At 43.6% G+C, this 16,983-nt stretch overlaps 1 protein-coding gene across 1 annotated transcript in view; it reads right to left on the bottom strand.

Annotated features, from left to right (window-relative positions):
* LOC309559646 (properdin-like) overlaps window positions 1–16,983 on the bottom strand; it is a 95,263-nt gene that overhangs the window by 47,166 nt on the left and 31,114 nt on the right. The window contains exons 2-3 of the mRNA XM_082262993.1: window positions 14,958–15,108; window positions 3,945–4,099 (exon numbers count right to left, since the gene is read on the bottom strand). Of these exons, the coding sequence (XP_082119119.1) occupies window positions 3,945–4,099; window positions 14,958–15,108 (306 nt within the window). The remainder of the gene's footprint in view (window positions 1–3,944; window positions 4,100–14,957; window positions 15,109–16,983) is intronic.

Genomic DNA, 16,983 nt, shown 5'->3' with positions numbered 1-16,983 from the left:
TCGAGCCTGATTTGGGTGGGCATAGTAACATTCTAGTTGTGACCAACTATTTTACCAGGTATGCTCAGGCTTTCCCTACTCGGGACCAGAAGGCTAGCACTGTAGCCAAAGTTCTAGTTGAGAAGTTCTTTATTCACTATGGCCTACCTCAAGGGCTGCATTCTGACCAAGGTCAAGATTTTGAAAGTAAATTAATTAAGAGACTGTGTGGATTGCTAAATATACAAAAGTCCAGAACCACTCTATATCATCCCCAGGGAGACCCTCAGCCAGAGAGGTTCAATCAGAATTTGCTGAACATGTTGGGGACATTGCCTCATGAAAAGAAGCAAAAGTGGAGTGAATATGTTCCAGTATTGGTACATGCTTACAAAAGTACCATTAATGACTCTACTGGCTTTTCACCCTTCTTATTAATGTTTGGAAGAGAGGCCCGTTTACCCATAGACTTGGCTTTTGGGGCTTCAGTGGATCATACCTCACAAACTTCATACAAGAGCTGTGTTGATAGACTCAGATGAAATTTGAAGCTGGCTCACGAGAAAGCTGTGGAGACCTCTGCCAGTCGAGAACAGCGGAATAAGAAAAGTTTTGATTTGAAGGTGCGAGTACAAGATCTACAGCCAGCTCTTGAGAAATCTGGGGGTACCTGGAAAACATAAATTGGCTGACCGCTGGCGCCCCACAACCTTTCATTGTCCATAAGAAACTCCCTGGATTGCCTGTTTATCAAATTCATCCAGAGGGTAAAGTGGGACCCCTTAAAGCATGGCATAGAAATCATTTGTTACCCATCACTGAAGCAGTTAGGACATCTATGGAGTGGACGGAAGAAGAAGATACTCCTAGAGCCCCTAGGTTGCGGCCTCCGCCTTCACAGGATCCTCGGACTTCTAGTTTATTGGAAGAGGAGGAAGATAGTGAGGATGAGGGAGTTATCTTTGATTGGTGGTGGCCAACTGGCCATCCCCTGAGAAGGATTCCTCTTCTGACTTTTCTCCACCAGTCATTGATTGGCCCACCGCCCCACTTCAGGGGCCCAGTGTACCTGTAGCTGTAAGGGGCCAGTTCCGCTGGAAGAGGATATAGTAGTGATTCCTGAAAGTCAGCCATCTAGTGGGGATGTTTCTGCTGATTCCCCTTCCCCTGAGAAAGAAGAACTTGTTGATGGAGAACTTAGTCATTCCCTAACGGATTAAACAGAGGCTCCGATTGGGAGTCAGGATTCGGGGGTACCTAACTTGATGGGATAAGTGAGTTCCTCTGAAGACTCTCAGGGATCATCAATGAGCCATGATTTGCAAGAGATGGAGAATAACTCTGAGTCTGACAGTGGAATATCATCTAGACTGCGGCGAGAGATACATCCACCTAAAATTATATATAAATTATGTAGCGCCAAAGGATAAATAAAAAATGTAAATATCTGTAAATGATTAAATAACTATAAAAATGTATCTCAATCAAAGTGCAAGTGCTCTTGATGTGAAAAAAAATTCCAGGTGATAAAAACTATATCGGTGAATAAAACAATAGTTATAATGAATGACTGTTGTCACAATAGGTGCTCGTGCAAGTAAAAGTCACGCATATGCATACACTGGTGTGAATTAGAAATAAGTGCACAAAAGTCCATAAAAAATAGGTGATATCTTCTGTGTTAATATCAAAAGACCAAGTGCTGGTGCTTGAATACTAAAAAGTGCCTTGGTGCATAAATGGTAATGCTGGCCGCTCACCTCCTGGTTTGGCTCACAAATTATAATGAGCCAAACCCGCTTTTTGCACACACAGGTGCCAGTAGGTGTGGAAAGGTGACTTCCTCCTGTCCTGCCTCTGTATAAAGGTACTTCGGGTAAAAGATCGGCAGTGTCGCTGACACACTGAAGTGGATAGGGTGGTCGCCTCCTCACACTCCTCTCTCCACCGTCATAATGTGATACATGTGTGAAATAAATACAGTGATCTAGTGCTCTCTGTACCGTATACTTTATTGGGGTAAATGAAACGAAAAAACACTCACATGTACTGGCACTCAGCCAGTGCGGGCATGGACAGCGATATGGGTGCTACAGCATGTGCAGGATCCTCCCCCGTACGCGTAACGTCAAAACCACAACTTCCTCAGCAGGGGGCCACTGATCTTTTGCTGGCCTTTTGCGAGAGTGACCCAGATTTGTCAGATAATCTGTATAATAAATTGCTAGATAGTGCTTTTATTAGCCAGTTTTCAGTTACCATGAACTCTACATAAGGTGATTAATTAAACCTTAATAATGGGATAAACTCTTTCCTGAAGACTTTATTATCTTTGGGGACAAAAGATGTTCAAGTGGGGGGAGGATGCAGCTTGGTCGCAGGTTCCACCTGGAGTTGTTCATATTGTTCTGTTTGTTATTAAAGTTTCTACAAGGCAACGGACCATTGAATTATGGGAGATGTAGTTCTGGGAGGAGTGAAGACTGCAGACGATCTGTTTGACTGAACTATCCTCCAGGGAGAATTGGGACTCGCAGGGGCAGATGGGAGTGTCTATATAAAGGGGGCGGGACAAAGATTCGCTCTCTTGCCTCGAGGACAGCATGCTGTGAGGAGGGGAAGAGCTGCTGTGGTGTGCAGAGAAGGATAGGCCGGAGGCCTAGTGGACAGACACCGGAGAGGGAGAGAGCGGTGTGCAGGCGGAGCTGGGTGGCAGGCCGAGTGGAGAGATGCTCAGCTCAGAGAGACTGCGAGTGCTTCTGAGGAGAGCGGGACGCTGGTGGTGTGGACTGCGGGATACAGACTTCATCATACTGGGTCTGAGAGGTCCGATCTGAAGTAAATACTGTAATTACTAGACTGAGCCAGAGTGGGTCTGCAACGCAGTATAAACCGAAGGCTGCACTAGTTATATAACGGTCGCCACAGGACGCTGCATTGCTGAATAGTGCGTGGCGGATCAGAAGGCCTCACCCCACCTTACCAGTTCTAGATTGGGTATCAGTTGTTTGAATACAGGAACCTATTCCCCCCTTCCAGTTTGGCTTACAGGTAATTGTTACTCCTATGGTAGATTACAGTTGATGATCACCTTTACCTTGGATTACAAATACTTTCCCTGGATTGGCTGAGGATACCTTTGCCGGTGAAGACTAGCACGGCCTTGCTCATTCAGGAGATTCTTGCAATCTAAAGTAATGGGGGCCCCCTAAAGGATACAGAGTGCACTCTGATGTATAGCCTAGTTTCAGGATATTAGAGTTACTGAGATAAGTTAGTATTATTTTGGAGTTATTCTCTATTGCAATAAAGCACTGATTTTGTAGTCACTCTCGCATTATACTTGAGGAATAATCTATTGACAGAATATTGATGCATTGATCCTCAATTATATAGCAATATATATTTATACTTTGGGTTGTACTTTCAGATTCTGAGTGCTGAACCACATCCAATTCTGGGTTGAGGACTCAGGATCTCCTTTGGATTATTTATCTTTTATATTGAATGTTCTATTGAAACTGTTTGTTTATTCTTATAAACACAATTTAAAGACAAGTAAATTTGATATTTTACCGCAATCTAGTAGTGTCCAATCATTCAATATGTCGGAACTGATAGTGTCAAGTGGGTTTAACAACACTCAGGGCAACAGAAGTGAGGAGGATGTGCGTACACTTTGCCACTCCCCAGGGGGCAGGGCTGAGTTTTCAAAGTGTTCCGTTAATTTTTTTGAGCAGTGTACGTGCATGCTATACAGAAAACAGGAAGGGAGGCCACTGTTCAGGCAGAGCCATTGTTTGGCCATGTGTTTTTAAATGTCAGTCTGCCAAGGCCTTTAATATTTGTTTTGTGACATGCTTCTACAGGATAGGTATTTCATCATAGCGCATGATAATCAGAGATATACAATAAACTTATATGCACTTATTTTGCCCCAGCAGTCAATATTTGCTCATACTCACGAGGACAGCAATCTTGCAATGAGCAGGAACGGACCTCCAAGTTGTTCCCATCACAGTCGCCCTGACCTATGCAGACTCTCTCTCTTTTCTGAACTCCTCTAAGGCACGATACAGTACATGGGCTCCATTCACCCCACTGGGACCACCCTGCTAGACTGGGAGAGACGGTCATATTTTAAACATGGCGCCAATGCAATGCAGATAAACAGAAGCTGAGAGCAAACAATAAGGCAAAATCTGATTGGTCATTATCCACTTGCTGACCCTTGCCTTTTTCTGACATTTGTTGTTTACAAGTAAAAATCAGTATTTTTTGCTAGAAAATTACTCAGAACTCCCAAACATTATATGTTTTTTTTTTTAGCAGAAACCCTAGAGAATAAAATGGCGGTCATTGCAATATTTTATGCCACACAGTGACCTTTTAAGTGCAATTTTTTGGGGAAAATACACTTTAATGAATAAAAAAACAAAACAGTAAAGTTAGCCCAATTTTTTGAATAATGTGAAAATAGAGGGTACACCAAGGAAATAGATACCTAACATGTCAGGCTTTAAAATTGTTCACATTCGTGGATGGCGACAAACTATGGTACTTAAAAGGGATGGGATGCTTTACATTTTTTTCTTATTTATTTTACTTTTTATTTTTTATTTTTACACTGTACCTTTTCATTTTTTTTTTTTTTTTATCACTTTTATTTCTATTACAAGGAATGTAAACATCCCTTGTAATAGAAATAAGCATGGCAGGTCCTCTTTATTGAGAGATCTGGGGTCAAAAAGAGGTCTTGTGCTAAAATTATTGCTCTCGCTCTAACGATCACAGTGAAACCTCACATGTGTGGTTTAAACACCATTTACATATGCGGCCGCGACTTAAATACAGTATCTCACAAAAGTGAGTACACCCCACACATTTTTGTAAATATTTGATTACATCTTTTCATGTGACAACACTGAAGAAATGACACTTTGCTACAATGCAAAGTAGTGAGTGTACAGCTTGTATAACAGTGTAAATTTGCTGTCCCCTCAAAATAACTCAACACACAGCCATTAATGTCTAAACCACTGGCAACAAAGGTGAGTACACCCCTGAGTGAAAATGTCCAAATTGGGCCCAATTAGCCAATTTCCCACCCCGGTGTCATGTGACTCGTTAGAGTTACAAGGTCTCAGGTATGAATAGGGAGCATTTGGTGTTATCGCTCTCACTCTCTCATACTGGTCACTGGAAGTTCAACATGGCACCTCATGGCAAAGAACTATCTGGGGACCTGAAAAAAAGAATTGTTGCTCTACATAAAGATGGCCTAGGCTATAAGAAGATTGCCAAGACTCTGAAACTGAGCTGCAGCTCGGTGGACAATACCATACAGCGGTTTAACAGGACAGGTTCCACTCAGAACAGGCCTCCCCATGGTCCCCCAAAGAAGTTGAGTGCATGTGCTCAGCATCATATCCAGAGGTTGTCTTTGGGAAATAGATGTATGAGTGCTTCGCTGCAGAGGTTGAAGGGGTGGGGGGGTCAGCCTGTCAGTGCTCAGACCATACGCTGCACGCTACATCAAATTGGTCTGCAGGGCTGTCATCCCAGAAGGAAGCCTCTTCTAAAGATGATGCCCAACAAAGCCCGCAAACAGTTTGTGGAAGACAAGCAGACTAAGGACATGGATTACTGGAACCATGTCCTGTGGTCTGATGAGACCAAGATAAACGTATTTGGTTCAGATGGTGTTAAGCGTGTGTGGCGGCAGCCAGGTGAGGAGTACAAAGACAAGTGTGTTTTGCCTACAGTCGAGCATGGTGGTGGGAGTGTCATGGTCTGGGGCTGCATGAGTGCTGCAGGCACTGGGGAACTACAGTTCATTGAGGGAGCTATGAATACCAACATGTACTGTGACATACTGAAGAAGAGCATGATCCCCTCCCTTCGGAGACTGAGCCACAGATCAGTATTCCAACATGATAACAACCCAAAACACACCTCCAAGACCACCGCTGCCTTGCTAAAGAAGCTGAGGGTAAAGGTAATTGACTGGCCAAGCATTTATCCAGACCTAAACCCAATTGAGCATCTGTGGGGCATCCTCAAATGAAAGGTGGAGGAGCGCAAGTTCTCTAACATCCACCAGCTTCGTGATGTGGTCATGGAGGAGTGGAAGAGGACTCCAGTGGCAACCTGTGAAGCTCTAGTGAACTCCATGACCGAGAGGGTTAAGGCAGTACCGGAAAAAAATTGGTGGCCACACAAAATATTGACATTTTTGGCCCAATTTGGACATTTTCACTTAGGGATGTACTCAGTTTTGTGGCCAGCGGTTTACACATTAATGGCTGTGTGTTGAATTATTATGAGGGGACAGCAAATTTACACTGTTATACAAGCTGTACACTCACTACTTTACATTGTAGCAAAGTGTCATTTCCTTGGTGTTGTCACATGAAAAGACATAATAAAAAATGTACAAAAATGTGAGGGGTGTACTCACTTTTGTGAGATACTGTATGTGTTCACTTCTGCACGTGGGCTCGGATATTTATATCTTATTTTTTTTACTTTTTATTTTACACTGTCCTTTTAATTTTTTTTTTATCACTTTTATTCCCATTACAAGGAATGTAAGCATGTAAGCATGACAGGTTCTCTTCATTGAGAGATCTAGCGACAAAAAGACTAATTTACCTAAAAGCATTAAAAAAAAAAAAAATGTAATTTTTTACTTTAAAGTAAAAAAAAAATCCCTTTAAGCCCGAGAGGCGGAAGTGACATCAGAAGTTGCTGCAGTCCTCCAAGGGCATAGACCTGAGTGGGGGCTATCTTGCCTTCACTCGGCTTCCTGCCCAGGCATCTGACGGACCAGATCTGTTTCCGGCTTACCGATGGTAAGGGGGTGGGACAGAGCAAATGGAAGCACACAACCTGCTGCATAGAGCCAAATAAGAGATAAAGGCAGAGGTAAGGGGATGGGACAGAGCAAATGGAAGCACACGACCAGCCGCACAGAGCCAAGGTAAGGGGATGGGACAGTGCAGATGGAAGCACACGACCAGCCGCACAGAGCCAAGGAAGAGATAAAGCCAGAGGTGGGGGCGTGACCGGAAGCCGTGCGGGACGGACGTGTCCGAGGAGAGCTCCACTATCCCCGAACTCAATCCTCTCCAATCCTCCTCCATCCCCGCTCTCTGGGGGATATAAACATCTTGGGGGGACCCACCTTGACCACCAGGACTGATATATATCTATATTTGGTCAAAAAATCGGATTTTAGAGGATCGTTTTTTTGAGGCCTACCTCACCACTGAAGCCGGGGCCTCGCCTAGAAGCCCTGCCTGCCGCGACCGCCGGCTCCTGGATCCGGTAAGACCGAAGTGCCTAGAGGCCCTCCTCCATCCTTTTGGGTGCCCCCTCAGCTCTCCATCCCCTCCAGCTCCCCGCAGCAAGGCCCCATTATAACAGGCAGCATACACAGCACAGAACAGTCCGCCATCTTGGCTGCAGAAGGGGACAGATTCATCTAGCAAGCAGCAAACCTCCACCAGACCCAGTAATAGCACCTAAATTTTTATTAATCCTACTGGCCACTGTCCTGCACACCCGCTAACCCCTCTCTGACCTCACTGGCAGCTCTGCGCTAATCACGCATGGCGGGGAATATGTAAAGAAGGGGCTCCCCCACCCGTCCGCCTGATATTGCAGCATTTGAGGTAACCTTAAAACTTCTCCATGGGAAAAGGAGATAGATCTTCTTCTTCAACCCGCTCTCGCTCCCCACGGGATCAAGAACAGCGTTCAGGGATCCAGGTTCCTGATATGTTTAAAAAACTGACAGGAGAAACTGCACAAGCAGCAGCACTGGCAGCACCTAACAGCATGCAGATAAAAGAGACACACACTCCACAGGCACCAAAAACCCCTTCTCCTGGTGACCTCTCACTCTGTCCACCTGTCTGTCCACCTGCTCAGATTGTGCGCACTGATATGCCTGGTCATGCTTCATCCTCACACTGTGTTTCACTACAAGACCTTAAAGCCATAGCAGACGACATTAAATCTACCCTTTCAGCTACCTTTTCAGCCGCCATTGCTGACCTTAAAAAAGAGATGCATAACATCACTGATAGACTGGAAGAGGTGGAAGAAATTACTGACAGGCAAGATGCAGATATATTGAGTGCACAGAGAGAGATATCTGATCATTCCTCCCAGATCAGAGACCTCCACAGACATCTGGAGGATCTTGAGAACAGAGGTCGTCGAAACAACATTCGCATTCGCGGTCTCCCCGAATCGATAGAACCTGCCCAACTGACTCAAACTGCCCTCACAATCTTTAATGACCTGTTGGGAAGACCACCCGATACCCCAATAGAAATAGAGAGGCTCCACAGGGCCCTAAGACCTAAAGGGAGGGACTCGGATCCTCCAAGGGACATTATTGGCTGTCTAGCGCAATTTAAATTAAAAGAGGAGATCCTCCATAACGCCAGGATAAGAGGTCGCATACTTTATCAGGGCACTGAGGTAAAGCTGTTCCAGGACCTTTCCCCAATAACCTTGCAAAAGCGCAAAGACTTACGTCCATTATTGAATATCCTGAGAGAAAGGGAAATTCCCTATAAATGGAAATTTCCGTTTTGTCTGTTTGCCGGCTCTAGGGGTCGCTTTGCCTCACTCAGACATCCTGAAGATACAGCAACCTTTTGCAACTCTCTGGGCATTCCTTTAATTGAGATTCCCGGTTGGTCACATGTGAGCAGACAACTTCCTAATATGCAAATAGAGGACATGGATGTTCATCATCAAGAGGACCCTGAACACATCAGAAGACGCCGACCTTCACCCAATCGTCCCGCCTCACCAGGGTACAGGCAAGGCCGTAACCAGGGCAGCGCTCCTTCATCTCCCGCCCATAGGAGACCTCGCATATACTGAATATACCCTCCTCTTGCTTCACCTCCTTCCACTCCGCCCCGGTACATGACATCCACACTGTTTTCTTCATCGAACGTCAGAGAGGATGTTTACTAAAGGAACGCTCTGCAGCCTTAGGAACGCTCTGCAGCAGTATCCAAGAGTACAAATGTGATGTCAGATTTTTAGCACTTTAAACCACGACTCTAATTCACATTGGACACCCGAAGAAAACCCATTCATGCGAGCCCCTTTTTTTTTTTTTTTTTTTACCAATTTGAAGCGGCTCACAAGGACTTGGGAGTGGCTACCCCTGGACTCTCTTGGGACCTTGGGGGGCGGGTCTACTCTCTTTTCTTCCTATGCATAATGTTTCTCAAGAACTAATGTGCTGTTTTATACTTCTCATTGATTTGCAGCGGTTCCACAAGGGTTTGTAAGTGCCTGGTTGAAGGACGAGTCAGGTTTTTGGTTCTACTTAGTTCTTTACCCAGAATCATATACCTTTCTTTATTAGTCTAAGTTTAATATTGGTTCGGATGAGGAGCATTGGAGCATTTACTCGGGATCCACTGCCATGGGTGTCTTTAAGATCACCGTTGTGGTTTAGTTCCGATTGATGCCACTAGATGGCAATATTTCTCAAGTTGTTTTGGTTGTATACTAATATGGTATCAAAGTTTTTAACTTTTTGTTCTTTTTGTTCTTTTCATTCCCTATTTCTTATCTTCTGACCATATGTAACAGAAACTTTTACTCTTGCGTGATATGTTCCAGTGCTCCTCTCGGGACACAGGTATGTGCACTCAGTTCCTCTCTTGACCTCGACCTATGCCATAATGATGGTGCTGTCTATACTTGCCAAAGGTAATTATCCTTCCAGTTATAATGTTGTTTTTACTCCTATATTGCTATTATCCCAGGTTCAATGTTACCTCATAGAAATGAACACCTAATAAGTTTTTATTTAGGTGGTCGGGTGGGGATACTATGGGTTTTTCCCACGTTTTGGTCGATCTTTGGTACCCTCCAGACACCGCACGCTTCCTACCACCTTCCCACACAGCTCACATTTGAGCTGACTAAATCCAACATTATCTATCCCCATAGCAGTTAAAAGCAGGTCTTTCTCTGCTGTTGGCCTGTGATCCCCCTCCTACTTTAAGGGGGAATTGCTCTTTTCTTCTTTTTCTTCTTTCTTGCTTCCCAAACCACCGCTTCCCCTCCCCTTTTTTTTTCCCTTCGTCTTTTTCCACCCCCCTTCCCTTGCCATTTGCGATCCTCATCATCATGGCTACTTCATCTTACACACCTGCACTCAAACATCTTAAAATCATCTCACTTAACACTAAAGGACTTAATGTTCCCGAAAAAAGGTCCAAACTAATCCTCTACCTCCATTCTCTTAAAGCAGACATAGTGTTTTTACAGGAGACACATTTCAAGACTGACCGTATTCCGAAATGGCATGTCAGAGAATTTCCGTTGATGTTCCACGCGACTAACAGTCTCGCCAAAACCAAGGGGGCTTCTATTCTGATAGCGAAACACATCCCTTTTGAAATCACGGACACCCTGATTGACAAAGAGGGCAGGTACGTGTTCGTGAAGGGTTCCTTGTGGAACACTCCACTGACTTTGGCTAATATCTACGCACCCAACACAGCACAAGTTAGTTTTTTTAGAGAAATGTCCACAATCCTTACATCTTTCCAAGAGGGATGTCTCCTCCTCGGAGGAGACTTCAATCTTGCAATTAACCCCATAGTGGATACTTCAACCGGGGCCTCATCTATGCCGTACAAGGCACTTAAACAGGTCAAGAAACAACTACAAGATTTGTCCTTACACGACACTTGGCGTTTACTAAATCCGTCCGGCAGGGACTATTCATTCTTCTCCACTCCACATAACAGATATTCGAGGTTGGATTACCTCTTTATCACGCAAAAAGACATTCATCTACTCAAAAAAGCGACTATAGATCCGATGTGTATCTCAGATCATTGTGCTATCTCTGTCACACTTGCGATCCCTCAAATTAATAAACATGAAAAAATCTGGCGACTTGACCAGTCTATTATTATGCATCCCAAAAACGCGGAAATAATTAGATCTCAACTATCTGAATATTTCCTAACAAACGATACATGTGACATGATTCCCTCCACTATATGGGAGGCCCACAAGTGCGTGATCCGGGGTACACTGCTCAAAATGGGGGCACATAGGAAAAAAGCAGCACAAAAAAGCATTTCTGAGCTCTTCTCGCAAGCTAAGAAACTGGAACTCACACATAAACGATCGCATGCTGTTCAACATTTAGAGGAGTTATCTCAGGTCAGGAATAAGATCAGAGAGTTTTTTAACATCAAAGTCAGGAAGCGCTTCATACTATCACAAAAGCTATTCTACGAATTTAGCAATAAAAGCAGTAAATACTTGGCCAGGGCCTTGGCGGCAAAAAGAGCTCAGAACATCATCCACTGCATAACAGACTCCACAGGCAAAAAAAATCACTCTAATTCTGAAATTGCACAAGCTTTCACTCAATACTACACCTCTCTCTATAACCTACCACCTGAACACAAACCTCAAGCGACTGATAGTTCTAGATCTGAAATTATCAGGGACTACCTACTTCAAAACGGCTTCAAACCACTCACCAATCAACAGTCCTCCAACATTGATGGTCCACTTACGAGTGAAGAATTTAATCTGGTTCTGAAGCAAATGAAACCAGGGAAAAGCCCTGGCCCTGATGGTTTTTCTCTAGCCTATTATAGATCCTTTGCAGATATCTTGGCCGTACCCTTTCTGAAAACATTCAACAGTCTTTCCAATTCGAATTCCAGCCACTCCAGACTCCTGGAAGCACATATTTCCGTTATACCAAAAGCAGGAAAGGACCCCACACGAGTTCAAAACTACCGTCCAATTTCACTGCTCAATGTAGATCTGAAAATATTTGCCAAAATACTAGCTAACCGCCTCCTTTCTTTCATTCCGTCCCTGATTGACTCTGCCCAAGTTGGCTTTGTGCCTGGCAGGGAAGCTAGGGACAACACACTTAAAGCCCTTAACATACACCACATTCTTTCTTCTTCCTCACAGACCGGTTTTCTGCTATCTCTTGATGCAGAGAAGGCATTCGATAGGCTGGCTTGGGACTACTTAGAAGCGATTCTCCAGTCAATTGGTCTGGGACCCAGATTGATGTCCCTTATACTTGCACTTTACCACAGCCCGTCAGCCAGAGTACGTGTTAACGGCTCGCTATCGAATGCCTTCTCCATCAGCAATGGAACCCGTCAGGGCTGCCCCCTGTCTCCTCTTCTATTCATACTCACACTTGAGCCCCTTCTCAATAGTATTAGAACTAATCCTGACATTTCCGGTGTACATTCCAACTCTACCAATATAAGATTGCTGCCTATGCAGATGATGTCCTGCTGTTCCTCTCCAACCCCCTTATCTCAATCCCCAATTTACAAAAAGAATTGAAATTATTTCAATACATTTCTAACTTCAAAATAAATAGATCCAAATCGGAAGCACTTAACATATCCCTCCCTGACCCAATAGTTGAACAGTGTAAACAATCATTCCCCTACGAATGGAAAACGGATACCATCACATACTTGGGTATCGAAATCCCCACTGATCTAAATAACCTATTCAAAAAAAACTATCTTCCTATTTCTCAGGATATTTTCCAAGACCTTAAAAAGTGGAATAAGGTACACTTTTCTTGGTTCGGTCGAGCTGCAATTGTTAAAATGAATGTGCTTCCGCGTATCCTCTACCTACTACAAACAATTCCCATTCAACTGCCCTTACACTTCTTCTCCTCTTTAAAAAAGGCCATCAGATCCTTTATCTGGCATCACAAAGCCCCTCGTATTAAATTTGAGACACTCTCCAGACCCAAATCCAAAGGTGGAATGGGAATCCCAGACATCTACTTGTACTACCAAGCATCCCACCTCTTACGCATAGCAGACTGGCACTCACAGAAGCACAAAAAGGATTGGGTTGAATTGGAAGACTCTCTCTCTCCGATTCCCATTCAAAGTACCCCTTGGCTAATTTATTCCTCCTTACAGGACTCCCTAAAAAAACACCCGTTAATAGGTCCCACCATTCGTTGTTTTCATACAGCAAACGCCAAACACCAACTAGTCCGGAAACATAGCCTCCTTACCCCTTTACTAGACAACTCGCAATTCCCACCGGGTCAATCCTCACACACCCTACGTTCGGTTCCCAATGACATAGGGATTCGCATTTTCCACCTCTTACAAAATGGGAAATTTCCCAACTTTCAAGATCTCAAAAATGCTTTACTTAGTCCCGCATTGACCTGGTGGGAATACACACAACTTCATTACTTTGTCTCCGCACGCCTGAAAAAAAATCCTAAAGAGGCACCTCTTTCCAAATTTGAACAAATTTGTGCACTTCAACAACCCCAGCGACACCAGCTATCAGCTATACACTCCCTTCTATGGGATTCCTGCCCTATACAACTTGGCAAACTATGTAATGACTGGGGCATCGATTTGGACTTAACTCTGACGGACCCCCAATGGGAAAAAATATATCGTAACATCTTAAAAGGATCAATAAATGTATCCATTCAAGAAAATAATTATAAGATACTTACCAAATGGTACCGCACCCCATTCCTGCTTAACAAATATAACAAAGTTATCCCAAATGAATGTTGGAGGTGCAAACAATCTCATGCAGATTTGCTACATATCTGGTGGTCTTGTCACCTGATACAGCCATTTTGGAATACGGTCAAATCCTACATACTCAAAATTACCACCCAAGACTTACAATTACATCCAGCTCAGTTCCTATTGCACTTTCACCCTAACTCGCCTCCTAAGTACTTCAAATCCCTTCCCATGATCATGATAAATGCTGCTAAGCTTTGCATCCCCAGACTATGGGGTACCACGAAAGTCCCATCCCTACACACTTGGCTCACACAGATTAACAAAATCTCCGAAATGGAGGAGCTAATTTCTACAGTACATGACTCTCCAAACAAATATCTCAAAATATGGAAAGATTGGATCATTTTCCGATATTCCGCCGAATATGAACAGCTTATTAACTCATTTAATAATTAGTTAATCCACCTCCTCCGTATTATCAGTTATTATAGCCATGATTCTTATAGTGACCTAGACACATAAGTTGCTTCGGTCCTTACCCGCCTCCCCTCCACCCACTTTCCTTGCCTTCCCTTCCCCTCTTCTCCATCTCACTTTTCTAGCTTACTCCTCCCCCTTCCCTGCGGACCCAATGCGGGTCAGAGGGTCCGCTCCCCTACTTCCTCTTTGATATACTTCCTCTTTTTATGTTATTTTAGCTTGATTAAGCGAAAAAAAAGAAGTTAGCCCTTAACAGCCATATTTCATGGGCTATGTTGATTCAACATAAAACTTCGCACTCTAAAGGGCGAATCGCCTCAGTTTTATCATTCCTGTATTAATACGTGTTACAGCATACGTTTTCCTTGATATCTGATTATTTCTTTTGCCTAATGTAAATTGATACTTACTCGTTTATAATGTTATTGGATCAGATAGGATTGTTATTTCTACATACAATGTGAAAAGTATAATTACATGTTGTTAACCTCATTACTCTTCAATAAACTTGTTGGAAAAAAAAAAAAAAAAAAGCCAGAGGTAAGGGGATGGGACAGTGCAGATGGAAGCACACGACCAGCCGCACAGAGCCAAGGAAGAGATAAAGCCAGAGGTAAGGGGATGGGACAGTGCAGATGGAAGCACACGACCAGCCGCACAGAGCCAAGGAAGAGATAAAGCCAGAGGTAAGGGGATGGGACAGTGCAGATGGAAGCACATAACCAGCCGCACAGAGCCAAGGAAGAGATAAAGCCAGAGGTAAGGGGATGGGACAGTGCAGATGGAAGCACATGACTAGCCGCCCAGAGCCAAGGAAGAGATAAAGTCAGAGGTAAGGGGATTGGACAGCAATACTAAGGAAGAAAACAAGTGACAATGTGGATGCAACTTTTGTTGTCAGACAACCTTTTTTTTAACCCCACTTACCGGCAGGCTTGACATGGAGACTGGGAATCCCGCTTAAAGGCATATTTAATATTCAGACAGCAATCATGCTCAGCCACGCCTTCCCCAAGATAATCTTCGCATTCACCTGTCACCTCATTAGCCTCAGCATAACAATGAACATCGTCTGCCCCTATTAAACAGAAAACAGGTGTTTAATTCAATGGTACAATAATACATCATTATTTACAATGTGCTATAACATAAACATAAAATCCATAGGCGTGCCAGACACCCCAATCCCCCTGTGTGTCACAGATTTCCCCTGTTTAGACCCCTGATATTTCACCAAAGCCTGCTAACCGGGCTCCTAAAAATATTGTAAAAAAAAATGTAAAAAAAAGAAAACTATAAAAAATAAAATAATATAAAAAAATAAAAAAATTACAGACGTGGTCCACTAACCTACTGACACTGTCAGTATATATACACAGGTCCGCACACATATGATAACATCACAGAAGGGCAATGGCAGAAAGAGACCAAGTGGTCCATTAACTTTCTGCCCTTATTTGACTTTTTTGTCTGACTATAGATCTATGTTCATCCCATGCATGCTTAACCACTTTAAGACCTGAGGATTTGGCTGCTCAATGACCAGGCCCTATTTTGCGATTCGGCACTGCGTTACTTTAACGGACGATTGCGCTGTCGTGCAACGTTATACCCAAAATAAATTTACATCTTTTTTTCCCCACAAATAGAGCTTTCTTTTGGTGGTATTTGATCACCTGTGCTATTTTTATTTTTTGCGCTATAAACAAAAAAAGAGCGACAATTTTGAAAAAATAACAATATTTTTCACATTCTTTTATATGAAATTCTCTAAACAAAAAAAATGTAAAAATCAAAATTTTTTAACATTTTAGGCCAATTTATTTTCTGCTACATATTTTTGGTGAAAAAAAAAAATTGCAATAAGGGTATTTTGATTGGTTTGCGCAAAAGTTATTGCGTTTACTAACTACGGGAAAGATTTGTGTCATTTTTTTTTTTTACTAGTAATGGCGGCGATCTGCGATTGTTTGCGGGACAAATCGGACCCCTAACTGACATTTTTTGACACTTTTTGGGGTACCAGTGACATTACTACAGTAATCAGTGCTAAAAATATGCACTATTACTGTAAAAATGACACTGACAGGGAAGGGGTTAACTGTACTGGTGATCAAGGGGTTAAATGTGACCCTAGGGGCGTGATTCTAACTGTAGAGGGGCGTGGCTTGTGAGATCATCACAGAGACATGCGATCCTATATAGCAGGATCACATAGCCTCTGTGATCACTTCAGGGAGAATGACAGACAACTGTGTTTACATCAGCCGTCTGTCCTTCTCACTCAGCTGCGGGAGATCGCGAGTGGCCAGCAGGCATCGGAGCCGCTGGTCACACGCACTGGCTCCCCAGCTGACAAGCGGGAGCAGCCGGGGGCGCGCGCTTGCCCCCTAGAGTTTCCCGAGCGAGCGACGTAGTACTACGTCGCTTTGCCCAGGAGCGGCTGCCTGCCGCAGTAAAACTGCGGTAGGCGGTCGCTACGTGGTTAAATCACTTACTGTTGACTGACTCACTACCTCTGCTAGAAGTCCACTCCAAGCATCAACTACTCTTTCAGTAAAATACTTTCTCAGGTAAGTTGTGAACTTTCTTCCTGCCAATTAGTCCCAGTGTTCTTGACCTTAACTTCATATTGAAATCATTGCCCTCCTGAACTTTATTCACAGTGCAGCCTGGTCCTTTATTGACAAAATGGAGGTAGCTGCTGGTGTGAACTAGGGCCATTGGAATACAAAGAAAACACTGCATGCATTTTGATGCACATTAAAATTGCACTTGACTGCATCTGGTGTGAACCACCCCTTATTGTGGAGCTTTACCAGTCAGTGCAATCTTGCCCCCATCCACTAGAGGGCACTCCAGTGAAACATGGATAAGAAGACACTAAGAAAGTTTGTGGTGGATGATATCTAATGAGCTATATAAGGGAATGGTAATAAAGATCTATATAGCG

The sequence above is a fragment of the Pelophylax lessonae genome (assembly GCF_965119305.1).
Source record: "Pelophylax lessonae genome assembly, chromosome: 7".
In the NCBI taxonomy this organism is placed as follows: Eukaryota; Metazoa; Chordata; class Amphibia; order Anura; family Ranidae; genus Pelophylax; species Pelophylax lessonae.
This window is presented reverse-complemented; position numbering and strand designations above follow the sequence as displayed.